This window comes from Takifugu flavidus, chromosome 14 (assembly GCF_003711565.1).
Source record: "Takifugu flavidus isolate HTHZ2018 chromosome 14, ASM371156v2, whole genome shotgun sequence".
Taxonomy (NCBI): Eukaryota; Metazoa; Chordata; class Actinopteri; order Tetraodontiformes; family Tetraodontidae; genus Takifugu; species Takifugu flavidus.
In genome coordinates, this window is record NC_079533.1 from 8328779 (window position 1) to 8355423 (window position 26645).

At 48.3% G+C, this 26645-nt stretch overlaps 2 protein-coding genes and 1 long non-coding RNA gene across 7 annotated transcripts in view; 2 read left to right on the plus strand and 1 right to left on the minus strand.

Annotated features, from left to right (window-relative positions):
• ltbp3 (latent transforming growth factor beta binding protein 3) lies at positions 1-22538 on the plus strand. 2 transcript variants are annotated; one of them, XM_057054257.1, is made up of 29 exons: positions 1-570; positions 10353-10622; positions 10698-10861; positions 10938-11043; positions 12526-12612; positions 12705-12821; positions 12910-13071; positions 13220-13318; positions 13403-13428; positions 13509-13575; positions 13703-13780; positions 14739-14867; positions 15483-15614; positions 15687-15815; positions 15887-16006; positions 16093-16215; positions 16303-16425; positions 16509-16628; positions 16877-17005; positions 17075-17245; positions 17373-17453; positions 17652-17780; positions 17881-18018; positions 18098-18238; positions 19954-20082; positions 20906-21067; positions 21141-21230; positions 21417-21545; positions 21643-22538. In XM_057054257.1, exons 1-29 carry the CDS (start codon positions 333-335, stop codon positions 21792-21794), a joined length of 3741 nt encoding a protein of 1246 aa, XP_056910237.1. In that variant the 5' UTR covers positions 1-332; the 3' UTR covers positions 21795-22538. The 2 variants fall into 2 exon arrangements, with proteins under 2 accessions (XP_056910237.1, XP_056910238.1); XM_057054258.1 differs by having other exon boundaries at positions 14742-14867.
• Positions 1001-4052, minus strand: LOC130537426 (uncharacterized). The gene is made up of 2 exons (XR_008953616.1): positions 3849-4052; positions 1001-1986 (listed from the first exon to the last, which is right to left on the minus strand). It is a non-coding gene; the product is annotated as an uncharacterized LOC130537426 (long non-coding RNA).
• Positions 22539-26053: 3515 nt separating the features above from the next.
• Positions 26054-26645, plus strand: part of LOC130537187 (spectrin beta chain, non-erythrocytic 1) — a 33362-nt gene continuing 32770 nt past the window's right edge. For 3 of the 4 annotated variants that reach the window (XM_057053755.1, XM_057053750.1, XM_057053751.1), the window contains exon 1: positions 26054-26454. The gene's annotated coding sequence lies outside the window, so the exon portion shown is untranslated. The remainder of the gene's footprint in view (positions 26455-26645) is intronic. The other variant, XM_057053753.1, reaches the window with a different exon arrangement.

Consider the following 26645-nt stretch of genomic DNA (forward strand, 5'->3'; position numbering starts at 1 on the left):
CCTTTCTCTCTCTCTCTTTCCAGCTCTGCGAAGTAACAGGAGGAAGCGGGACAAAGACGAGGGCAACTTTTCAAAAACAGCAACGATTTAAAGAAAATAAAAACTTCTTTTTAAAAAAAATGTCAGGGGTGTCGGTTTCCCAGACGGATCACTGCGGACCCAGAGGGGAGTGATTTCCCCCCACATTCAAGGAGGACGCGCTCCCCCCCCCCCCCAACTCCACCGTATGAGACCTGAAAACTCAGCCTCGGTTAACAAAGCAGCGGACTCTGAGCTGGAGCTTGGGATTTAAGGTCCCCGGGTCTCTGTGGAGGGCAGCGAAGGATGCCAGGATGCCCCCTCTGATCGCCCGTCTGCTTGTCATCTGGCTGAGCGTCCACGGGCTGGCGTGGTGCGTCGAGCGCTCCTTGGCACGGGAGCGCTTCAAAGTGGTCATCGCTCCTGTCATCTGCAAGCGGATCTGCCTGAAGGGCCACTGCAAGGATACCTGCGAGCAGGGCAACAACACCACGCTGATCGCCGAGAACGGCCAGGCGGCCGACACGCTCACCGGGCAGGGCTTCAGGGTCGGTGAGTGACGCTCGGAGCCCCGAACAATGCGTCTTATTTAGAAGGGATTTGTGGTTTTTTTTCCCCCTGCAGAGGTGAAGGGAGGTAGCTGGGTTCTCCCTGAATAGGGTGGTTCTAGCTGCGGCTCATTATCAGTAACAACACAGTTTGAACAGAATATTTCCAGTCATCTCCCCATGTGTTTACTTTAGATGCATGCACTGTTTGGTATGTGAGAGCAATTAAATGTAGAGTACAGCCTGAACCCCCACTGTGGAGGCTTTTTGGGCCCCTTTTCTCACCGTATCGGATAGACAGAAAAACAAACTCTCAACTCCATTAATCAGCAGCCAGATTTCGTAACCTTCACAATAATTCCCATCTGCCCTATATTCACATCGTAAAGGTTTATGCCGAACCCTGCTCTGTAAATCAATGTGGCTGGAAAACATTCATTTGTTACAATTTAATTAGCATAACATTCACATCATTACAGAGCATATAAATGTACTTTTTAAGGTGTATAGTTTCCCGCCTGGGCATGACCAGGGCCTTTCTGCTGGTATCAGATCAGCTGTGGTTCAGACCTGGTGCCGTGCAGTCTAACCTCAGTCCCCGTGCCCAGAAGTGCACATCAGCAGCCCTTCCTACGCCCACCGTACTGCCTGAGATGTTCTGCTCTGATAAGGGGAGTTTAACAAAGATAAGAAGACTTCAACAAGACATGATTTCACATCATTCCAGCGGCAGATGTTTCTTATTAGTCCGGGGATGACTTTTTTAAAGATAACAATCTGGAGATTCTTTGTAGCGTGACTTTTGATTGATGCCAGAGCATCCTCCTCCTCTCAAAACATCCTTTGAAGATTAAATCCTGTTTTTCCTCCGCTGGCCACTTTAGAGGGACGACGCACCTGCTTCTATGTTTGGACGTCGAGGAGAAGCCAAGATGCCAAACAATCGAATCGAATCTGAGTCTGTGGAGCGTGTGTGAAACGTCAGGACGTGCTGCATCCAGCGGCCCTGACAGGTTTACAGCTGCTGGGATGTTCCTGGGGCTGGATCTAAAGGAGGTCGGGGCGATCCGACGTGTAGCGCCCTGACAGGGTTTTTCCCTGCTCCATGTCATGTCTGAGGCGGGGAGCTAGCTCAGCCACCGGTCCTCCACCCGCTCCTCTCCCCCCGATTTCATTGTGGTGCGTCACCTTTTGGAGCTCCCCTGCCAAATAATTCAGCAGACACATTTGGGATTCCAGGAATGCCTCCCTCTGCCTCGCATTGGGTCTGGAAAGCGTGGTCGCTCTGCGGTTACCTGTCTGGAATGACGAGCGCAGACCTTCTCGGGACTGGCAGATCCAGCTTCTGCTGGGTTAGGAGACGCACGGCGATCGGTGCCGTGGCTGGAATGTGGTGCTGAGCAGTGGAAACTTCTCTCCCCTGTGTTAAAACAGCCACAGCGACAATATGAAGACTTTTCCGAATTTGAGCTGCTGGTACGTCTGCGCGGCGAGGCCGAGGCCTAAGAAGTGAGCAAACTTTTCCTCAGAAGAAGCGCGGCCCCTGTGCCGTCTGCAAACCATTTCCTCCACGAGCACGCCCACGCGCAATTAAGCAAAACTGGGGTTTCATCGTTTCCAGGGTCCGAATGGGATTGAAGCTTAACTAGGGGTGGCATGAATGACACTGTGGAAAAGCAGCCGGCAGCGCGCAGGGCCGTTGCCGGGGTCGCGCTCTGTGCTTCTGCGTTTCATCTGCAAGTATGTGAAAACTGAAGAGCACAAACTCCCACTTCCAGGAAAAACAATCAAGAAGAATTAATCTGATTGCTTCGGCTGGGCCCTCGGCACGAAGGAGAAAAAGGGGTTGGAAGACGAGGAGGTCTGATGCGATCCGCAGACTCAGCCGAGGATTCTCGGTGGACTTTTCCTTTCTAACGTAACCTGAGCTGCACGTGTTCTTGTGCTCGCTGCAGCACCATCCAGATGTTCAGCCTGGTTGACCAGCAGCCTGTGAGCGCCCGGAGCTTCGGCCACCATTGTTCCCCTGGATCATCTCGTAGAAAACCCGTTCTCCGCCCGTCTGTGCTGCGGTTTATTAGGGCTTTATGGCATCTGCGTGCCTTCGTGATGCGAGCCGCGAGGCCACGAAGATAAAACCAGATACGCTTTGGTCAATTGGGTTTCCAGGGGAACCAGATGTGATTAATACTGGCCTGCAATTCGCTGTTCACTCCTTTGAGGCGATGAAAGGAGGAACTTGAAAGCATCGCAACGGGTTTGACATTTACGGCCTGACAGCTCTTTTTTTCTGCTATCACGCGTCTTTTCCAGGGGAGTCTTTCCCTCCCCCGTTAAACTTTATGTGAGGACTAAAAGAGCGGGCCAGCCGCGCGTAAGTCACAGATACACTCTTTAAAACCGCTGACCGGACCTCTGCATTCCGTATCCTGAGGATTTACCACTTGTTTACTGGCAGATAAAGAGTTTATTAGCAATTATATCCACGTGTTGGTCAGACAAAAAGTTGGGGCGACTTCGTTAGCTCCCAATCGCTTGTCTTCCTCAGAGACGGAGAGCTATTATTTATGCGTGTTCACCTTTGAAAAGGATGAGTTATATTCCCAGTAGCCATTTAAGATAGCCTTTCTGGTTACATGATCTGATAGGGATTTTATTTTTTCCTCAACAATTATTAGTGCATGTTTTCCTTGCTGTTGCTAGCACAGAGGCATCTCATCTATCAGGCGCGCTGACAGCAGCTGCTGAGCTCCCACACAGCCGCCTGAGTATCGTCTCTCTCTCCTGCCACTCAGCAACATCTCCTCTCCGTCGGGCCTCCGGGTCCTCCGGCTGCTCCAGATTCTCATCTTATTCCGGACTAAAAATGAAATCCCACTTGGCTTCATGTTGCAGCAGGAAGCGCTCTTATCGCGGCCCCTGTCTGGGCTCGCCTCGGCCGCAAAAGGTCATCGCGAAAAGTGGATGCGGCTATTTCGAGATTTCTCATGTGGTTCTGTATTTAGATTGAAGCGAAGTGTGGTTTGTTTTGGTTTTCTCGTGGCCTGGGTCAGAGGTCCATGGGAGCCTGAAAATGAGGGTTCTGCTCTCTCTCATAATTTGTTTTGATTTTCGAAGCTCTCCTCCTTCTCCCGTTCACACACACTCCTTTGGAGATGGCCAAAATCCTGCAGCGAGGTTGCCACAGGTTGGGGTAAACGCTGGCCACAGCTCACAATTCAAACACAAACATTAACACACGGAGGGGGGGGGGGGCAGCTTATAAATGTGAAAGCAACTTACCTTTGGTGAAAAGTGCTTTTTGTCAGGCAGAATCTGATCTTCGCCCCGCATCCAAGGTTCTGCGTTCGTATTTATGGAGGCGCATTCTGTCGCCTCCGCCCGTCTATTTATTCATGTCAGGAAAATAATACACGTGGTTATTTGGAGACTGCTCGTGTCAGTCACATTGAACAACAAGCTGTTCGCTGTCATCTTTGCATAGCAATTACTATCACTCAGGCTCTCCAGCCTTCAAACTGATTTCCCAGTGCTTAAGTTGACAATTTGATTGGTTAGAGGGATGTAAAGATATGAAATGGACAAAAAAGAAGTGTGCTGCACGCAATGATGTGCACAGAAAAGTCAGGCTGATGACAGCAACATAAGGAAAAGTCTTTAGATGCAATTTTTGGATCAAAAGTAAGATCTGCAGTTATGTTCCATTGATACATCAGATGTTGCATATTTGATTTTACAGCTAAAATGGATTGAATCATAATGAACCTGCAATGTTTTTCTAGTTTGGGAAGAGGATTGAGGCCACTGGGAAAGGCATTGGAGCCTGGAATGTTTTATTCTTACATTTTCTTCTCTCAAAATGATAAATTTACCCAAATTGTCTTCCATTTTGGCTGTGGTGCAGCTGTGACTAAAACGACAGTATTTAACCAAATGTGGTGTTTCTAAAAATGTCATAAAGTTGCCGTTTCAAAAGGCAGAAAACTGCCCTTCAGCGGTTGTGATACTACCTCCGAGTTGTAAAGTGCAGTACGTAGTTTTAATCTGTTGGGGAGGGGGGGTTTGGGACCCTGCAAGGGACCGCTTGTGTGTATCAGAAGTGGGTCTGAGTGCCTGAGAGCGGCGCGCTGAACCCAGCTCAAACAAACAGCCTTCTTTGCCATCTTTAACACTCTCCTCCCATTTGCCAAGTCGAGGGGGGAGAAACGGAGCAGTTATTTAAAGCCACACAGAGGAATGCGAGTGCACCCTCTCCGCGCGGGACCCTGTAGCTGTAATGATTAGCCAGGGTAAACAGAACAACACGGCCTCTGTCAGCACCGCCTGCTGCCCGCGGCCCCGGCCGGCGTGGCCCCCGCCGGCGTGGCCCCGGCCAGCACGGCCTGCGTTAGCTGCCGCGCTCCAGTGGCCAGAGGGCAGGAATCTGACATAATCTCAGCGGAGCACTGTCAGCACTCTACCTGCCTGCTCCCGCTCCCAATGGCTGAGTCCTTTAGCCGGTCATTAGATGACATCATCCCCGCTGTATCTGTGCCAAGATCCTGTCCGACTCTGGATTTCTTTTCCACAAACATGCCTGCCAGAGGGGAGTGACAGGGTCGGCCCACGGCTCTGCGAACCGCACTGCGAAAGTTGCATTTTGGCGAAGCGACGCAGAGGAGAGGGTTAACAAACTGCTGCTTTGTGCCAATGGGAGCGGCACTGGGAGCCTTTGGTGACAGTGGTCGACTCTGGCAGAGGGGCCGCAGTGTTGTCAGCATAGCTGAGGCCACGCGCAAATACTGGGGGCCGATGGGAGCAAAGAGTGATGGATGAGGATGCTTAAGAGCCGGCGATGATGTCATTTTGTCCCACCGTCCGGAGGTTGACCCACCACCGGTTCGCTCAGGCCACAATGGATGGAACACGGATCATTTAGCACAGCAGTAATCAAGGAACTCTCATGCTTCCTTTCTAAATAATGAGAATGATGATGTTGTCTCAATAAATGGCACACGGTGGCCATTAAGATTCAGTCAAAGGGATATAAAAGAATAAACCAACCATTCCTGTATGTTGGATTTTATTTTATTTTTTTAAATTACATTCACTCTTTATTAAAAGCAACTTTTAAAATCAAATCTAGTACTAATTAGTCCGAGTGGAATCTCACCACTGGTTCTGTCAGAGCCCAGAGAGTGAAGTAAATATTGAGTGTCCAAACGCAGATGTTTTACTGACAGATCAATAATTGAATAATGTGACGGCTCCAAAGAGAAAGGTTGTTATGTAGCGGTTTTACTGTTCCAGGGGGGAATTATCTGGGTAAAAGGCTTCATTACCCAACAAAAGTGGGTATTATTAATAAGACCTAACTCACTGCATTGTTCTTCCCTCAACCATGTCGCTGCTTCACAGGCTATTTTACCAGAATAGCCTTTTGTAATTGAAGGTAACGCCACAGTTTCTCTCATTAAAGCTGCAGCTTGTAATTTAGATTGCGTGTAAAGGTCAGAGCTCCAGCACGTCTGCGTCTGGCTAGTAAAAAATGGCCGCAGGTGGACCAAAAAAACCAACATTACGATCTTTTTAACTGAATCTGAGTGGGCTGACTGAGACTGGCGCTGACCCGGCCCAGGCTGGACGTGAGCGGGGGCGGGGGGGGGTGTCCTGGTGACTGTTCAACCAGGCAGCAGCAGACTGTAACAGTGGGAGATGGCCCAGTGGCAGCAGCTGGCCCGGGCGAGCACTTTTAAAACTGCACCACTGCGGTTTGTTGTTTCTTTGGGGTGGGTGCGGCTGAAAGGGCAGGGGGGGCAGGGGGGGGCTCAGGGATGCGTCATCCCCAGACAGACAGGAGTGGGTGGGTGGGCTGTCGCAGCCTTTTTTTCTTGTCTCCATCCCACAGATGTACTCTCAACATGTCGCAGCCTGCGAAATAGAAGACAAATATAATTCCCCATGACCAGTTATTACCTATAATGCCTTTCAAATAGGGAAAATGTGCGTCTGAGTCGGTCTTCGTGTGTTTTCACGCTCGTGTGCGGCTTCTTTTTTAAGCCGCTACACTAACCTTGCTTACTTAATGCTCAAGGAATGCGCATTTTTCCTTAAAGGGAAAAAAATCCTGTCTGGGAATCACAATAATCACCGACGTCACATTACGTTACGCCCTCTTGATTTTACTTCCTCCGTCTGGCTTAATGTTCAGACATACGATACCTATATGACATAAACAACCTCCTCGCGCTACAAAAAGATCTGTTTGTCTTCTCCTGGGCTGAATAATGACATCACGAACAATGACCTCTCACTAGTACGTTACATCAAACACCGTAATGAGAAAAGCTCTAAGAAAGAGTACACTTTCCCTTCTTTTTGTGTATTTTGAGTTTATTTTTGCCTTTGAAACCCTGCACAGGAAAATCTTACGCTTCCCAGCTGCCGAGAGCTCATGTCTGGGGTGTTTAGGCTGCCTTATGAACTTTAAATAAAAAGAAATAACAAAAACTCAAAGCACTGGCCACAGAGAGGTGCATCCCAGGCCTTATTCGAGAACACTGAAGGGAACCCTGAAGACTTCTGAAGCTCCATTTTCTTTGTCTACCTGGTTTAGCTCCTCCCCCTCCTCATGCCTGTGTTCAGCCCATCACAAAAGACGCCCCAAAGAGGTTCCGGGGCTGGTTCGGAGCCAGTGCCTCACTTAACTGGTTCCAAACTGGTTCCAGGCAAAGTGCCATTTTTTTTCTGGGCGAAACAGGGTCCAGTACTAAGACCCGATGATGTGGAGGGTCGGGTAGACCGGGTTATAGACCACACAGTCACGTGATCATGCTTTACACTGACATAGTCACGTGGGTCCGACTCGGCTCTGTTTGGCTCTTGCGGTTTCTTGGAGGGACCAGGTTGGAACCAGTCGAGCTCGGCTTCAGCCCCAGCAGCACCGAGCTAGCGCCAGGTTCTTTTAGGTGGAACAGGGGTATTAGCGGTGTGTGATTAAAAATCACCTCCAGTCTCAGGAATGTCTCAGATCCGTAAAGGTTGAGGTGTGGCGCGAGACACCAGGCAGCTGCGTCTGAGTCGCGATCCAAGTCTGCGAAGGCTGCCAAAGAACTCCGAATCCATGACTTCAAGAGGAAGTCCAGTCCAGAATGAAGCCCTGGTCACGGTCTCAACGTCACGTCTGTGCATTGTGTAATGCGGCGCAGTCATTTAACCAGGAGATATCACACACCCTCCTCCGAGGAGCTCTCACCACACACACACACACACACCCAGACCCGCAGCACGTGCGCGTTCCTTTGGTTAGCTACAGCTCCTGCTTCACTTTGGCTGACACGTCAGGTGTTGAAGAGCAGAACAATGTTGTTTAAGCCTGTGCAAAGCTGTTTACACCAAAGAATTTGGGGGATTGAAAAGGTAAATACCCAAAAGCAAACGCCATCTTCTCCCAACAGCTTCCAACGTCACGCCGGCAAAAAGGTTCAAGGCTACAGCAAAGCGGACGTAAAAAAGTCAAGTCATTTAGTGTTTGTACGCACGTGCAGTCTTTGCACGCGACAAAACGGCGACAGCTTCACTTTTTTGTGTCTTTTTGAGTTAAAAAAAAAAAGAAATGTGCACCAAACACAGTTCAAGGACTTTCCCCTGACCACAAATCTTGAAGAGTGTATATTTAGGAAAGGATGTGCAGCCGGTTTCAGCTGTGTATTGTACTTTCACAACAGTCCCTCTCTAGAAAATCTGAAACCCGACGCCTAACCTTTTCTTTGGCTCGGTCAGCGTGACCCTGGCGATGCTACGTCAGACACCCTGGCTCGTTCCCACACCCACCCCGGCCAGATGGGGCCTCGGCACACACTTTTCCTACACTGTGTCTTCTCTGTGGGTTTGGATTGTGTAATCGCAGTTGGAAAAAGTGGGGAAAAAAAGTTCTTTCCTAACGTTCCCTAATCAAGTCCTGAATCTTTCCCAGTTTCCTCTGGTTTCAGCTGCAGCACGAATCACACGCTATTCTGTCCTCTTCACTCCTCTTCTCGCTGGACTCTGCCAGCAGCTGCTGCCATTAGAGCCCGGCTGAGGTCCATCCCTCCTCCGATGGGCAGATTTCACTCCTTAGCTCGGTGTTTCATTCTCCTTCCCGGCTTTCACGACGTGAGGATGTCCCTGCTGCGCTTTAAGTGATCTAGTCCGCTAATTATGCTGTTTCCCAGACTCCCTCTACGTCTGCGCATAATCACTTCCAGATGTGCACATCTGAAGCGACGCTAACAGAAAGAGGCCTCCTCTCCTTTACTGTGATCCGCTACAGTGGAAACGACCAAAGGTTGCGCTCTTAAAAGCACACTGAGATTAATAGAACAGTAATATATGAGACGTGAATCCGCTCCAGTGATCTCTTAAACGTGCTCTCCTTCAGGTTTGCTCGGCTCCCTCCCTTCACATCGATCAACGATCGGGTTTATCAAGTCCAGTAGGACCTGATAGACTGATGTTAGCGTGAGCAGCAGATTCACTGAACTTATTCACCCTTGCTGCTTTACTGGTGCAACCCACAAACACACACACACACACACACACACACACACACACTCTATATTGCGATGGAGGCTTTTGGTACTCTGTTTAACTGCTTCTGCTTCCTTTATTTGCTGGCCAAGGATCATTTTCTCTTCATATTGAAGGTTTGCTTTAAGCTTTTACGATCCCCCTCCACCGGTTTTGGGTTGCGGCGTAGGTTACCACGGAGGTAATCACACTTTCTTTAGTGCTCATTTCTCTCCGTTTAACCTCCTCGATGCCCTCGCCTGCTGGATCTGAATGGGTTTGACCTCTGTCGCACCTTGACCTCTGCATCCATCCATTAGAATCCTTACATCATTTGCTAGCATGTGCAGCCTTATCTACTGGTGCATATATGGTGCACGGTGGTTTACTGTATAGGAGCCATACTGGTATTTATCTCAGCAATGAGACATTTTTTCTCAACATCTGTTAAAAGAGATAGAATCAGTGTTGTGAAGGTGGGGGGAGGAATGTGACTGTATATGGTTTCATGCTCACGGTGGTGAAAAAGACGATGTGGTCAGGGACCTCAGGAATAGCACCCAACTCTTTGGAATGTTGCTGATAAAACACCACAGAATGGAACAATGTGGAGACACGAATGCGACTTGCATAGTTTCCTGAGAGCGTTTTGATGTTTTACAGCCACTCTATTTAAGTAAGAAAACTGTTTCTCTTTACAATTGGTATTAGAAATGCCCAGTTGAAATGATTTTCCCTTTTTGGCCGTCCCAGACGTTATCAGAGCTCTGCTTGCCTGGGTTCTGCTCCGTAGCTCACTCTTTCCTCTGATTGTTCTGTTGTGGGCATTTCAAGAACCACGGCATTTAAAACCAACACAATGGGAGACCCAGCAAAAACCCACGGTCGATATTGTCTGCACCATCAATCTTTCTCCAACCAGCGTTGTTTTTTGCCCCCGAAGAGTTGGAGATCGATCCCATGTGTGAGAGTGAACCTGCTAAACAGATCAGGACTTTAGCTGCTCTCCTGCCGCTGCTGTCTGGTCCTTCAGATCCTTGAGATTTTAATCCTTCTGCGCTGTTGTGTGCTGCGTTTCTCCATCCACCTGTCAGCCCTCCACATGTTCATGAATGAAAAACATCTGCGGGCATTTCCTTTAAAGGCAAAGGGAAGAATAAATGCTTTCAAGAATCTACTTTATGTGCTTTCCCCCCCCAAAAAACCCCGAACTTTACAGGAAAAACTCAGTTGTTCTGCACCTGTGCTCTCTGTCTGCAGTTGTCTGTCCTCTCACCTGTATGAATGGAGGAGTATGCGTCTCCAGGAAGCACTGCCACTGTCCTCCCGGCTTCACTGGGAGGCTCTGCCAGTTTCCACTTACGCAGACGCAGCAGGCCCAGGCTGCCAGGGGCAACAAGCAGCCCGTCTACCCCATATCCCTGAAGCCAGACAGCCTGAAACTGGGCGGGGAAACAAGCATCGGGCGCACTCAGATGACGCACTCGGTGTTCACGCTGCCCATATCGCAGAGACACCACTCGTCAGAAGGTAACTTTGATCGAGCCCAGGTTGGCAGCAGATTGGGTTAGACCAACGTGCACGTGCGCTTGTGTCTGTTTTCAGTGCAGATTAACGTGCGCGTTCACCACCATCCCGACACCTCCGTCTTCTTTCATCCCCTGGACCAGTCGGACGTCAAGCTTCCTCACAAGACCGGTCCGCGGCTCTTCCCCTCCAGGCACAAGCCGAAGGGGCGGTGCTTCCAGGAGACCACGCCCAAACAAGCAGTGAGTCGAAACACTCGTATCCAGGTGAGACGAGAGCGTAAAAACACAACAAGTGTGCTTTATTTTCCTGCTCTAGTGTACCAGCACGCCGCTGCCCGTCCTGACCAACCAGGAGGATTGCTGCGGCAGCGTGGGGAACTCATGGGGGCAGAACAAATGTTATCAGTGCCCTAAACTCCCAAGTAAGTTACAGATAAGGCGCTCTGCTTCTTCATATCTGCGTCTTATCTTGATTCTTTCCAGGATGTTTACATTTATCTAGATTCTTAAACATACGAGTGTGAGATTTTCGATTTTATGCCGGCCCAAATCCTGGGTGTTCCTGGGAATAAATGACTGTTTACTGTGCAAAAATGTCAAGAATTAGCTGCAGTTTAAACCTTCTACGTCTCGCAAATAACAGCTTTGCTTCTCTATAAAAGTGAAGGCTTTAATGTTGGTGTTAGGAACTGGAGTCAAACTGAGGGGGGAAAGGGAATCTGGGAATAACACTCAGACACTGAGGCAGAAAAAGAGAATGTGGAAAGTAACCATCTATTTCAGAGTGCTCCTAAGGCCCGGCCCACTGCAGGACTGTCATCACATTGCTGGAGATTGAATTTCAAGAAAATCTTGGCTACGCATGTTTTTTCCACTCTGCTATTATTTCGTCTGTCGGCTCTGAGTCACACAATGCCGCCTTTGACACGAGCCGATAATGTACATCTGGTTAGTCTTCACATCACTGGATTCCTGCCCAGAGCTGCTTTGGTACATTTGTATCCATTTATAAGCTCGACTTTTAATGAAAATAACTCTAGTCTGCGATGAAACGTCACAGCTCTGTAATAAAACCGCCTTAAAGGAGACCAGAACTTTCTTCTGTGCTATTTTAAAGTGGGAATATAGACCATGAAAGTGTATTAACGACGTGAAAAGAAGCTTGAACTTGAAGTGTTTGTCCAGTCAGAAAATCCCTGATAAATGAGTGTTTTATGGCTGAACTCTAGACAAGGAAACACAACATTATAGTATTCAAAAACTCTCTGACTCACTTCCCTTTCACAAATTCCCTGACCTCGCTGGGTTTGTTGCTTTTTTGTTCCTCCTTCTTGCTTTTTGCTTCTCACTTCATCCACACTGCCAGCTCTCATGAGAACCAAAGGAATCCTCTAAAAGTAAAAGATTTGCCTTTGAAAGCTGAAGGTCCAAGTCAGTTCTGTCCAGCACAGAAGACAGATATGGAAGAAGTCGACCATGTTGCAGTAGCTAGTAGCAACAAGCTGACAAACACCTCTGGAAAGGTCTTCGTGGAGCTGTTGTGCATCTAACAAACTCTATAATAGTTTGCACACGAAGGCAACAGGCGAAGGTTGGGCTCTCATTGTATAGCAGAACTATAACACTGGAGTCACCAGCCGGACTGGCAGTTGTCCACACCAACAGGGGGCAGCATTTAGTCACCAATTAAAGGAAATAAACAAGGTTTTCCTTTCTGTCTTCAAGAGCAGAATATCCTAGAATATCTTGTAGCAAAAGTCCACAGAAATCTGGCCAACTAAAATGAGTATAGGGAGCGAGCCAGTTGGGAATTTCCCCTCTACAGTATTTTTAAAATGTATTTATTTTTTAAACTCCTGCAGGCTTTTAGTAACACTGTTTTAACAGGATTTCTGCTCTCTCAGATGCACCAGTCAAGCAGACTATTGTTGAAGACTACGGTACTAACTGTCCTCAAGGCTATAAAAGGTTTAACGACACTCACTGTGAAGGTAATACAAGTTTGCTACAGGGATAAATTGGAGCTGAGGTTTGAATTATCGCCATCTAAAACAACTTATAACATCCCCCCCTGACATGGCAGACATCAACGAGTGCTCCATGCAGGGAGTCTGCCAGAACGGAGACTGTCTGAACACACTTGGAAGTTTCAAATGCTCCTGCAAGGCCGGGTGGGCGTCGGAGAGGAATGGCTGTGTGGGTGAGTACCTGGCTCAGTTTCATCCCATCCTTGGATCCTCCTGTACTAACTGGAACCCCCCATCCCCCATTGTTGTCCGCTCCCTCAGATTTGGAGGCTCCAGCTGAGCAGGGTCAGTGCTTTCGGATAGTGTCTGAGTCGCGGGGCTGCGAACACGCGCTGCCCACTTATCTGACCCAGGTGTTGTGCTGCTGCACCGTTGGGAAGGCCTGGGGACCCAACTGTGAGCCGTGTCCCCAGACGGGCACAGGTGAGCATGGGGAGGCAGGAAGGAGAAGCAGACAGGACCTTTTCCAGTTTTTGCTACTTTCACTAAAGTGCAGTTTCGAGGCCAGGCTGAATATTTTCTTTCATTCTAAGTATAATGAACTTTTGTTCTTTCTGCCTGTGGTGCTCAGTGGCCTTCCGTAAGATCTGTCCTGCGGGAAAAGGTTACTTTTTACAAAAAATAACAGAGATATTCACCTTCCCTCCCATCATCTTTCCCCGCAAAGATGGTGAGTCTGTGGATGCTGTCAGGAACAATCAAGCTGCTCTGCAAATGCCACTTTTTAACCAACATCTTTTTCTTTTCCTTTCAGAAGGAAAATACCCGGTTAAACACCCGGTGAGATGTTACTCCTTTTTTTTCCTCTTGACTGAATCATGTTGTTTTGCTGTAGCTTAAATGTGATTATCTCCGTTAAGAAGCCCCCAGAGACGACAACTGCTGTCCAGCAGACTCCCACCACCACCCACAGCCCTCGTGTGCCCGGTAAACTCTTTTTTAATCAGATTAGTGAGAGGCTCTGGGAGACATTAACTCTCTGTGTTGTCAAAATGCTGAACAAAATATTGTTTTACACTAAACTTTGTCTACGTCTCCTCTGCCGGATCCACAGTTGTTAAACCTACACCTCCCACAATCATCAGGCTGACCCCCGACAACGACCCCTTCGAAACACAGACAAAAGTCTCCTGTGAGTTCCCTCAGACTGGTTCAAATACATTTAAAGGGCAGTGCACACAAAAATTTCCGTCTGGTTCACTTATAATTGCTGCGCATCATCAGCCGTGACGCAGGCCACAAGTTGATGTCTTCGACCCTTTTTTTATGCAACCTGACCAAAATAAACCTCATCAACCGATTAAAAACGCTCAAAATGAATCCCACTTTAAATGTTTTGATGGTAATTGCGTTCCCTTACTGCCAGATAGCGCTAAACACACCTTAGTCTAATTCATCAGCATCAGCAAGGACGACAGCTTGTATTTTAAATCTAACTTGGTCCCCCCCCCCATTTGGCCCACTATAATTCAATATTGCACATGTAAACAGCAGATGGATGAAAAGAGAAAATGGTTTTTATTGTTTTAATTTTGGGTTGAACGTCCCCTTTAAGTGTATGAGGAGTTACTTTAAATGCTGGTTCGTGTTTCGTGCACGTCAGAACTCGAAACAGCCAGCTCTCTGCATTCCCCCACGGAGAGTAGATATTGTGGAGCGCTTTTGGTCCGTCCTTCACAAATGACATGTTGACTTTCTCCACGTAATAAATATAATTTATGGCTGCGCGTAGAAAGGTTAAGTATACGCCGAGCCAACCCCTTTGGGAAAGATGGAGTTTTTAGCAGCCAGCTGAGCGTGGGCGGACGCATGCTTCTCTTTGTGCAGGCAGATTTGAACACTGTGGGTATGAAGCAGCCCTGAGGTGATGTTCCCCCTCTGCAGTTAATGGGGGTATTTAAAAGGGGCTTATGTGATGAAGAACAACCTTCCCACAGTTTAAACAATGACCAGGAGGACAATGCTGCATATTTAGAAGTACTGAATGGCTCTTTTAACCCTGTGATTTCCTAACCTCTTCCACGTGGAGCAGTTTATTTTTTTGATTTCACCAAATGTGCATATTTTTCCTGCGTTTCTGACGTTGCCAGCAGATGTAGACGAGTGTAAACTCTACAGGAACATTTGTGGTCACGGCGAGTGCGAAAGCAACCCAAATGGATACGTCTGTCACTGTCACCATGGCTACCGCCTCAACCCAGTGAGGAACATTTGCGAGGGTAAGATGCTATCATGAGGACAATAGGTAGATCACATACAGGACAGACGGATCAATCAAAAAGGAGCTTCAGAATCCACTACTATTAAGGTTTAACCAGTTGTAGATGTGTTAAAGACACTGATTACTCAGCGTTAGTACTCAGTACCGACGTGCTTTTAAGGGCGCTTTTTAGCTTGCATCATGGAAAATGTGGAATTCATCGTTTAAGAAACCTTTGCTGCTTTGAATTTGATCACAAACCAGCTGCAGGATCCATTAAAGACACTTACAGTCTGTTTATGCTTGTTCGCGTCCTCGAAGATGACGAAACACACAGCAACATCCACCGGGAGACTGTTTTTTTTGTTTGTGAATGTAAAAACACAGCATAATGATCATACCAGATTTAAGAATTTAAAAGGTTTTGACATGGCCTTATGAAAGTCATAAAACAGATTTATGCTAAGTAAGTTCAGCCAACTGCTTAGGAAATACTTGTTATTACACTGTGAAGCGTTAATTAAAAATAAATGGCCTGTGCAGCTTAAATCCTTACAAATCTGAGGCCTAAAAATGTATCTTCTTATAACCGATTGCTGATTTATTGTTCCATAAATTGTCTCCTGTCATCCAGACATTAACGAATGTGAGTCGGAACCTTGTGGCCATGGCAGAGGTCAATGCGTCAACACAGAGGGAAGCTACAAATGCCTCTGTCGCCAGGGCTACAAGCACATAGTGCAGAGCGGCCGACCCAAGTGCATCGGTGAGTTCAGCTCCTCCCGCTTCCCTGGTAGCCGCCGGATGCTTGACTGCCGCTGTCCCTTCTGATGCGCAGATCTGAACGAGTGCTCCAAACAGGACATCTGTGGCGTCGGAGGAGAGTGCATCAACCTGCCCGGCTCCTACCAATGCAAATGCATCAGCGGGTTCAGGATCAAGTCGCACAGCCACCACGTCTGCGAAGGTACCAACCGGCGCAGCGTTGCGACTTCACGTGAACGTTTGACTTCAGCGCATCTCTCTCACTGCTTTCAGACATAAACGAGTGTTTAAATCCCAACACCTGCCCCGGTGAGCTGTGCGAAAACACCGTGGGCTCCTACGAGTGTGTGTCCTGTCTGCCTGGTCATGAGGCCCAGGGGGGCACCTGTTATGGTGAGAGAGTCGGCCTTCACCGGCATACATTACCCAGCGTCCCAGAGTCTTCTGAACTCCAGTGAACTCTCTTTGACCGTCACCAGATATCAATGAGTGTCTGAAACCCGGCATGTGTCCCAACGGCCGCTGTGAGAACCTCCCCGGCACTTACCGCTGCCTGTGCAACGAGGGTTTCCTCCCATCCTCAGACAGCAAAGGCTGCAGCGGTTAGTGTTTCCAGGGCTCAATGCGTGCTTTTAACGGGTCCTTCTTCATGCTTAAACGCCCTGCGTGCGTCTCCTTCTCCCGAGCAGACATCGACGAGTGCGAGGACTTCCGGTTGTGCGCTAACGGCCGCTGCATCAACACAGAAGGCTCGTTCCATTGCCAGTGCTACTCTGGATTCCAGCGCACGCAGGAGGGCAGCCACTGCGAAGGCACAAATCGCTCAACCAAAATGAAATTACAGGAAACTCGGTTTCCAGGCGTGAGTCCAACATTTTGGTTTCCGGTCTTGCAGATATCAACGAGTGCGAGAGACCGTCAAACTGCCTCAGAGGCCGCTGCATCAACAGTATGGGCTCGTACCACTGCGAGTGCCAGAAGGGCTACGTGTTGGTCGGAGGAAGGCGATGCCAAGGTCGGCATTCTCTCAGTGTCCTCATAACTATAGTAACTAAGTCACAAGAGAGGCTAAACCTGCACTTAGCGTCTCTGAAGCTAATCTCTAAATGTTCACCTCATAGCAAGATGATGATACTTTCTGGACACTCCTGCAACAATGTTGTTGACGGATCTTTGGAAGATTTCTCTCACCTCTCATTGGAGACAGCTGGTGTTTGGATTAAATCAGACACCGACGGCGGCGTGTGTTTGTCTGCCTTTCAGACGTGGATGAATGCGCCACAGACCGGAACCTCTGCCAGCCCTACGGCTCCTGCGAGAACAGACCGGGCTCGTACTCGTGCGTCTGCAACCACGGTTACGTCCTCTCAGAGAACCAACGCGGCTGCGAGGGTGAGTCTGCGCCAGACGGAACGGCCTTTCAGACGTGATCCAGTCGTTCACCGAGGTCTGCCTCTGCAGCGGTCCGCGTGTTCGTGGAGGAAAAGAAGGAATGCTACCTGAACCTGGACGACACCGTGTTCTGCGACAGCGTCCTGGCCACCAACATCACCAAACAGGAATGCTGCTGCTCCATTGGAGTGGGATGGGGAGATCACTGTGAGATCTACCCCTGTCCCGTCTCCCAGTCAGGTACATTCCCAGCAAATGAGATCGCGACGTCTGTAAAGTCGGCCATTATTCATGTGACTCACCACAGCACTCCACTCATTTATTCAGTAAATCTTTTCCTGATTTTTGGCTGATCTTCTCCACGCAGCCGAGTTCCACTCACTGTGTCCGAACGGCCTGGGCCTCTACTACGATGAGGGACTCATGTACAGTCTGCCTGCCTACCAAGGTGTGTGTGTCATCTAACGACCAACACATGACTCAGAAATATAACCACTGCTCAAGTAAAAGCCTGAAAAGACCTTAATACGATGATAACCTTCAAATCGAGTAAAGAAGAGATTGTACAGTTGCTAGCGTCTACACACACATGCACAAACACACACACAGCTGTTAAAATGTCCTTATGTTCCTTCCCGGTCTGCAGACATCGACGAGTGTTCTCTGTTCGCTGAGGAAATCTGCAAGAGGGGTCACTGTGAGAACACGCTGCCGGGTTACGAGTGCTACTGCGAAAAGGGCTTCTACTACGACAGCAACCTGCTGGAGTGCACCGGTGAGTCGTGACAACTCCCCCCTCCCTGCAAAAACCCCCTAAATTTATTCTCAATATTGTCTCTTGATTATGCGAGTCAACCTTCTCTCCGCTCCCTCAGATGTGAACGAGTGCCACGATGAGTCTCTGTGTGCCAACGGCCACTGCGTCAACACCGAAGGCTCCTTCCTGTGCAACTGTAACCCGCCGTGGATCCCAGACGCCAACAAGAAGAAGTGTGTGCTGGCAACAATCATAGGTGGGTGAGATAAACCGACCCTGGGTCTGGATCGTTCCACAGGATGAGTCCTCTGGACTGAACGTGTGCTGCTCCGCAGATGTAAATGAGTGCGAGGACCCGGCCAACTGCAAGAACGGCCACTGCGTGGACACGCCCGGCTCCTACTACTGCATCTGCACGCCGCCCTGGACCCTGGCCACTGACCGGAACAGCTGCGTGACTCCCGAAGAGCAGGCTGGTGGGTGGAAACCCTCCTGTAGGGGTGTAGGGATGAGAGCTTTTATAGATGCCTACAAACAAACCTGCTAACTGTAGCATGAAGCCATCATCAAGTAGCGTTAATGTTCTATTTTTATTCCATTTAATGTGGCTGAGGGTGTTTTGAGATGATCTAATATTATATATTTAGCAACGACCGCGAGCTATGCTATCGTTTCTTCAAAAATAGATTACGTTCTTTTGGTATTTTCTACACATGCTCTCTGCTTTACTGGTGGGTCCTGCAAAGAATAAGAGGAAAAAAAACATTGTTCTGATGTTGTGGATGAGGATTATGAGAATGGGCAGAGATCAACCAGGCCGGGATCGTCCTGATTCAAAGAATGATCCCTCATTGTCATACCGAGTGGCTGTGGAAGTGCACGGCTCCCAAAGTGTCCTGGAGCAAATGCTTCAATGTATTTATTGGGGAATTAAAAGTTGGATTTTTAAAATAAAAAGATTAAGCACAGGGCGGCTGTGGATTCATTTAAATTCATTTTGATTTTTGTTGGGGCATAAAGACTCTTGATAGATGAAATCTACATTTAACCTGTGGCTTGTCCAGTTTTATTGTCAATCTGCTTGTCAGAGTTCCAGTTTGGTGCAAGTGAGTCCTGACCAACGTGCGCTTGGCGTTGATGCGGGAGCCTGAAGTGCTGAAGTGACTATGCACTCTAATTCTAAACTAATTCATCTGATTAAAGTGTTACTTTGATCAGTCCCAGTATTCATTGCTCATGTGATTTTGGGTTATTTTGACCTGTTTGCAGTTGTTTGTGGGTCGGGACCCTGTGGTGAAGAGCAGTAGTTTAGACAAGTGGGATTCCTTTTGATGACCTTTTGGATGTGCAACGTAAGAATCGGGCCATCGCAGAGTTATGCTGTTTGGTTTGACCTGATAAATATAGCAGATTATTCTAGAGAGTTCTTGGCCAGAGGAGGAACATGGCTGGTTGGACGGATAGTTTGAAGATCTTTGCCAGAGCCTGCTATTAAAACTGCCCTCTGTAACTTCTGGAAGTCAAGCCTGAGGCTCATACAGTATTTTTAGTCTAATCAATCAGCTGTTTTGTAAGCCTGTTGCATAAGAAAGGATCCGACTGTCTTCGTGTCTTAGATACGAGTGGATCAGAAAAGCAGGAGCATCTCTATTTACGTCTCTACACGCCCGTCTAAAACCACACTGGATTTTTTCTTTTATGCTTCAAAGTTTAAAATAAAAATAAAATAAAATCATGTTGCACTCATATCACAGCACACCCTGGCCCATATACGTAACGTAGGAGCATCATTTTCTCTGCAAACTGCCTGCAAATGTCCAACTAGACCCAAAGCCTTGACTCAAACTGCAGCCTCCCGGCTCATTTATCAGTAAACTTTCACGGGAACTCCAGATCAGGTGCAGTATTCTAGATAAAGTCCAGATACAACCGTGCATGCTGTATCTGACAGAAAGGAAACAGGACATGCAAAGGGTGGACACAATAGCCTAAAAACGCAGCGCAAAAGCAGTGTGAAAGCAAATTTTTTCTAAAATCTGAAGATTTGTTTTTACAGTGCACAATCAGAAAATCCAACATGGTAGTTTGGCGGCGGTGCATGTTGTGACGTACCGGAATTATTGTGTCCACCACCTGCAGTCAGCTGACCACATGTTCCTACTGTAACCAGTGTCTGTGGTGCCCTTTGCAGATGTGAATGAGTGCCAGGACCCCTCGTACTGTAAGAATGGGAGGTGTGAGAACACACCCGGCTCCTTTCACTGTTTTTGCGACCCTCCCCTCACCTTCAGTGCAGCGCTGAAACAGTGCGTCTACGACGGTGGGTAAAATCAGCCGGAGCGGACCGATCCGCGTTAGCTTTTTTTAATTTTTTTTTTTTGGCTTACGTCAAAATCTGCCGCTCATTTTGCTCCTTGTAACACCTCCCTTTGTGTCCCATGTGGCCTGACCTGACCCAAGCCTCTTTCTCACAGGGACAAGTTTCAGTCGTGGGGGGGTTCCACTCGGATATAATGCATGTATGCACACAGTAGCCGCGGAATGTTCCAGAAAATGACTATTAAAGAGGAAAGAAATGTTTTTAACTGGTGTCCTAATGTTTTTGCATGTAAAAGTGAACACAGTTTGTCCGGTTTATTGTCTGAGCTGCATTTAAAGCTGCTCATGCGACAGCACAGCATAAATATATAATATATATTATGTACACATATACAGATGGTGGCTTTGTCACTCATTTTCATGTTTAATGGTCAATATTATCACATGCTCATTGTAATTTCAGCAATTTTTTTTAAACATACAGGTACATAAACGTCCAACTATATTTATATTGATGGACACACGTAGATTGAATATTGGCTGGCTTTCCTTTGCTATTTGCCAACTCAGTGCACTTAAGCATACGACCCTGCATGAACTGTGACCAAGAGCCTCCTAATCTCCATACAGGCTGAGTTAGTCTGTTTCTTTTGCCTTTCTTTTTACATCCTGATGAAAACATACGGTTACAGATTTTGGCTGTGCAGGTCTTCACCCTGATGACAATGAAGCCTCCAGAGTTGAGACTCTCTGAATGTTCTGATGTGTCTGAGACGAAAGTGCTGTTGAGCCAAAGTCATTTATCCTCCCCTTTATTCTCCCAGATCGCACCGCGGCTCACAAGGACGTGTGTTTCCTCCATGTGGACGAGGGTTTGATCTGCAGCCAGCCCAAGAACGACATGGTGGTGACCTACTCGCAGTGCTGCTGCCACTACGGCCGCGGCTGGGGGCCCGAGTGCAACACCTGCCCACCCCGACACTCAGGTGAGCCACCAGAAAACATCTCGCCTCTCTCCACGTCTCCTTCCGCTGGACCTAAGGACACTCTTGTGTTCAGATATGTTCAACCGCCTGTGTCAGATGCACCTGGAGACCGAGTCCGACGGGGAACAGGATTTCCTGGCGGTTTTTGCTAACTACAACCCAGGTAAAGCCACATGCACATTTATCCAGGCAGAGGGTCGCAGGTGCAAATCCTGGCGTGGGGCCCTTCGAGCTTGTAAGCGTCCGCTACGGTTAAGGTTTCTCTTTTATAGAAGATGGTTGTAGAACTCTTTTGGGGGTTCGGCTCCACCCACCACTCGGTTTCTAACGCTCGGTTTCTCCGCTGCAGGGGACAGTTCAGAGGAGGATTCGGATGAATGCAGCTGTGCAAACGGCCGCTGCGTTCGCTCATATTTGGGCACCATGTGTGAATGTAACGCAGGTTTTAGGCTGGACCACTCCCGCACCCGCTGCATAGGTCCGTGCCCACCTTCACCGTTATTCATTTGGGATTTTTGCTTGCTTTTTAGCAGATCTTTAAATGTTGCTTGTGGGTTTTTTTCCCGTCTCTTCAGACATCGACGAGTGTGCGGAGCCAGGAGCTCGCGTCACGCCCTGCAAAAACTCCCGCTGCGTGAACACCGCCGGCTCATACAAGTGCTTCTGCAAGCACGGCTTTGTACCCACACGCAGGCCCAACATATGTGTCCGCCGAAGAACTCGATAACCTCCGTGTGCCGCCGCCTTTATCCCTATTGACAGTATGCAAGACATCATGCTGTGAACACACTTCAGTCTGACAGCACAATTAAGGTCTGAGTGTCGACACGACTTCTCATCAGGAGCCAAATCATAGCTCACTGGCTCGCATCAAGTATAAAACATTAAACATATCATCATTAAAGAAGTAAAAGGAGGAATATCTTTGTCTGTTTTTAACATTTTTGTAATTATTTTTAACAGTTGTCGTGTTGAAATGGTGTATTTCTGTGTTCTCTCCTCGGTGATGTCCCTGTTGAACTGATCTTTACTCTTCATTTGAATCTCATGAGTCTGAATTTCCTGCTCACCGTCTCAGCCCCTTGCATATTCTCATCTTATGGCCTTTCCCCCTACATTCCCATTATACTCCTCTTTTTTTTCATCATAACCTCTGCGCCAATATTGTTTGAATTCTGTTACTTTTTGCATTGTTGACTTTGTGTTATTGTACAGTTTGATGTTCCAGTAGGGATGTTTCCTGTCCTAATTGTTGATGTAAAATATGAGAAAGCGTGACGTTTTTGTATAATTTGACGTGTACACCAAAGTGGACTTGAAGCCAGAATAAGAGATCATGCACTTAGTGATGGATAAATGGGAATATTTGGTTATTTAGCCTATTTCCAGGAGAGGTTTTTGACATCTGCTGTCAAGTATTTTGAAAACCAAAGACAGGAGGAATTTAATTAAAAAATAGATGTCAACCAGTCATGCATGTGCTTTCCTTGAGTTTTAACGGGCCATATTTTCTCTGAAATATAAAACCGTTCAAGAGGTCACATGTGGTCTGTTTGACTCCACTGCGGGTGACTCAAGGTTGCCTTTCAAGCACACCTAGAAAGCAAATAAACTCAGCACACAGAAGGGACTCCAGAGGTTTTCGCCGAGCCTTCTCTATACTTGCTTGTAGAAATCTGTGGGATCCACAGCAGTGCAAGTTTGTACTATTTCAAATCAGATACATCTTGTTTCTTTTTGTACAAGTGAACTTCATTCCACTAGTCTTTGTAATCACAACAAGGAGGTTTTTGGCTTGTGAAGCAACCTCCACAAGCTCTGGAAGAAGGTAAAAAAGTAAAAGTATTTTTTTTTAAAAGAAGAAAAGAAGAGGCAACACTCCATTAACAGAAAAAGATAAATCCCAACAATTTTGGGATATAATTTTGTTTCTCCTTCAGTTTCTTTATTAATTTTAAATGGTTTTTTTTCCAAACACAAATCAAAACAAAAACCCCCGTTATGTTATGTTAGTATTTTCTCCTTTTTCTACATTGCAGTTATAAACAGTCCCATTGTGAGCCACTAGAGGGCGCTGCAGCCGCTTATTTGCAGGACTTCCCAATTCCAGACATTCACTGCTGCATCTGCACTGAAGTGTAACAATGTAGAACCGATCAGTCCTTCAGTATCAGCACAACAGCTGGACACTGTGGACTACAACCTTCCTAACAACCAGGTTTTTGTCTGATTTTCACTCCCCATTTGTGTTTGAAAAAGACTCACATGACTAAAATAACTGTCCATCTGTTGAGCTGAGCCCCACACCCAGATACTGTAAATACCCTGCGTCCCTCCACAGATGCACCTCATCCTGTGAGCTCACCGAGTCACGTTGCACACGAGTGCCACCGCAGCTCCTGTGTGTCCTGGTTTCATTCTGTCGATGTATTATATAATTTAAAAAGTGGAACAGCAGGGTGACCTCCAGCAACTAGTTTAGGAAGTATTAAGAAGATGAACAGCAGGGATGGAGGACGAGCAAGAGCTGCAGCATAAAATAGCCTGGCTACTCCTGGGAGATGACTCCAAAAAGTGTTGATGTGATATAAATATCTTTTAGTGGGTCACGCTGATCGGACTGCAGCCCACTCGTTCTGGGATCGGGTGGTCAAATCCACCAAAAAACTCGGGGGGGAAAAGCACGGATCAGAGCGACATGATAATCTCAAGTTATGACGTGTGTCACTTTGCAAATGCAGAACAGACTCTGCTGCTTTATGACGCTGATAAAGTCCCAGCGCGGCTCCACGTGGGCCCAGCCGCGCCTGTAGGTGAGCCTGTCGCTTCGGATCCTCGTCACGTCTCTCGGGCGGTGGCGGCGGATTCGAAGGAAAATTGATGAACCAGGAGAACATGAATCGGGTCGCATCTTTTCTCCTCCCAAGCGTCTGGGTCATGGGATTCAGCTTTGGGGTCGGGGTATATCCCTCACAGAATATACTAAAAACAACAAGAATAGAACTCTGGTCTACCCAACTGTTACCCCAGTGATGCCCCCCCCCCACCCAGCCGGGGTCCCGTCTATAGTGAGCAGACAGAAAGAGGGGGTTTAGCTCAAACTGCTGCACTTTGCAGAAAACACTGTACCGGACCCACTCTGGCAGCCAGAGGAGGCCGTATATCCTGCGCTCAGCTCTTTCCCTTTGTCACGGTGGATTGTGGATGAGCTCTCCACATGGGTGTGGTTCTGCGTGGGGGGGGGTTGACTGTGGCCGTGGGGCGTAAACAGGTTGTGTGTGTCTGACTGCTGACGCGCGCCTGGCGTTATTAACATGATATACTGTGTAAAATGTACAGATCCACACTATTCCATCCTGAATCCGTCCGGAAGGCTCCAAACGCTTCCACACATTCACGTCACAGATGCAAAATCATGGCGCCCCACCACCGAGGACACATCAGAGGCGTTTCATTTCCGCTAAGTGCCCCTAATGAATAGTGTGCTCCTCTCCCAAACAGCCGAGCCCTCCCTGCGAGACCCATCATCTCCTATAGGCTTCACCACCGCCACTTTGTAGGCTCAGCTACGCCCATGCACCCGTGTCACACGCCCTCGGCCGCGGCGCACGCCGAGAACAGACGCACAAACGGGAGATTTAGAGCTGGAGGCCACACGGAGGTGCCTGTTTACAGGCCCCGACGTAAATGGGTACCTTTGTGAACGCTGAAAACATCATTAAATCGGTGCTTAAAAGGAGCAGAAATGAAGAAAAGGCAGGCCTGGCGGTCTTGGGAGGCGTCTCTGCACGAGGATCTTTTCTCAGGCTTTATGAATAACCCAGGTCTGGAAGTGGAAGTTCAACCAGGTGTTGCAGTGTGTCAGGAATTATTTAGTAATAGTGGAGTTAAAAAGAAGGTCAGGGGAGTGGGGAGGAGGGGGGTTCCTAGAAGTAGCAGAACCCAGAAAACCAGCATGATCTGCAACAGGGGAGGGGAAGGGGAAGATACTAATATACAAAAATACCTCAAAAATATACCTCAAAAAAAGATAACTGGGGTGAAAATGTGAACGGGGGTGGAGTGGGTTCACTCCTCATCCACCGTACGCGCAGCTTCTCCGGCCGTTACGTCACTGTTTTATTTATGATGGCTGCACTTTGCGTCACACGGCGGCTCTCAAAGTCTCATTCTGGAGCAACAATGTCGAGTTCCAGATCGTCGCATAGTTTAATGAGATCTCGGTCACCATTCAGACATAAAAAAAAAGGTCTTATCTTCTGCAGTGAGTGGGTGTTTCGCTTTAGCACATCGGAGGATGAGAAGAGCCATGGAAGCAGGCTAAAAATGGCGCACACAGGACCCTTTATGGAGGCCGGCTCGCGCTGTGCACTCGGCGCTCCCGTGAACGTGGGCACCGTGCATTCGGTGTGAAAAGACGCACTAATTATTCTGGTTTCTCTTAATGGTTGTGGTGTTCTGCCACACACAGGAGCTACAGTTTTCTGCTCATAGTCGTTGCATGTTTAACTATGCATGGCTGCGCTTTACAAAGCAGGTGGTCTCCTTTTTTATATTTGATGCGTGTCAGTGGCTTACGGCCAATGTCAGAACTTCTAAAGGAGGAAGAGCCCCAGCTGGAAGAGTCCATAAGATCCCTCGGTTATTGAAACGAGGCAAAATCTGAAACCCAGAAAGCAACCTGCAGAGCCTCGTTTGAGGCACTGTAGCGCATTGATCGGTGGCTCTGTAGCCGAGCCTGGCTGGACGTGGTGAGGCCACCGGTGGGTTCTAGCACCAGGGACAGCACCAGACCCACCAGCACCGCGGCCTTCCTCTCTCCTGCACGGATATTTTGGAGAACACTCCAACACTGTTGCCCATGTGACTGCGAGGGGTCAGCGCCCACCCACCCACACACACACCCACCCGCGCACGCACGCACGCACGCACCCCCCACGCACACTTTTTTTCCCTCTCTCTCTCTTTCTTCCCTCTCTGTCGGAGCGGGGGCAGAGGCAGCGGGAGCGAGCGAGGCACAGACGGCTCCACGGATGCTCGGCCGCGGGAGGAGAAGCCGCTGCGGATATCCGTCTCCTACCTGCCTCGACGCGGGATCTTCTCGAAGCCGCTTTTGTTGACCGCCGGGGGAGAAAGGTGCAGACGAACCCAGAACCCTACGAGCTCTGTCGGGGTTTTTGTAGCGCCCTGCGCGGCGGTGAAGACCCGTCCCCCCACCCCCACGTCCCCCCCGGAAGATGCGGGCTGAGCAGAAAAATCGCTAACTGTGTCACCTGGGATTTTCTTTTTCTCCACAACGTTGCCGATCCAGTTGACTCTAGCGAAGGGGGGACCTTTGAGGCTGTAGTGAACCACCGACCAGCGGTGTGACTGAAGACAAAAGAGAGGTGAGCTTGGCGGTTTTTGCCGTTTTGGATCCCAATAATGGTCCCAATGAAGCTAATGAGGGAGCGCGTTGTCCAGGTGACCGCTGCTAGCTTACCAGCGCTGTTAGCTTCCCAAACACACGTCTATTTTATCACCTCTAATTCCATTTCTGGTGATGTTTATTGAGGGAAAGCGTGGATAGACACACGTT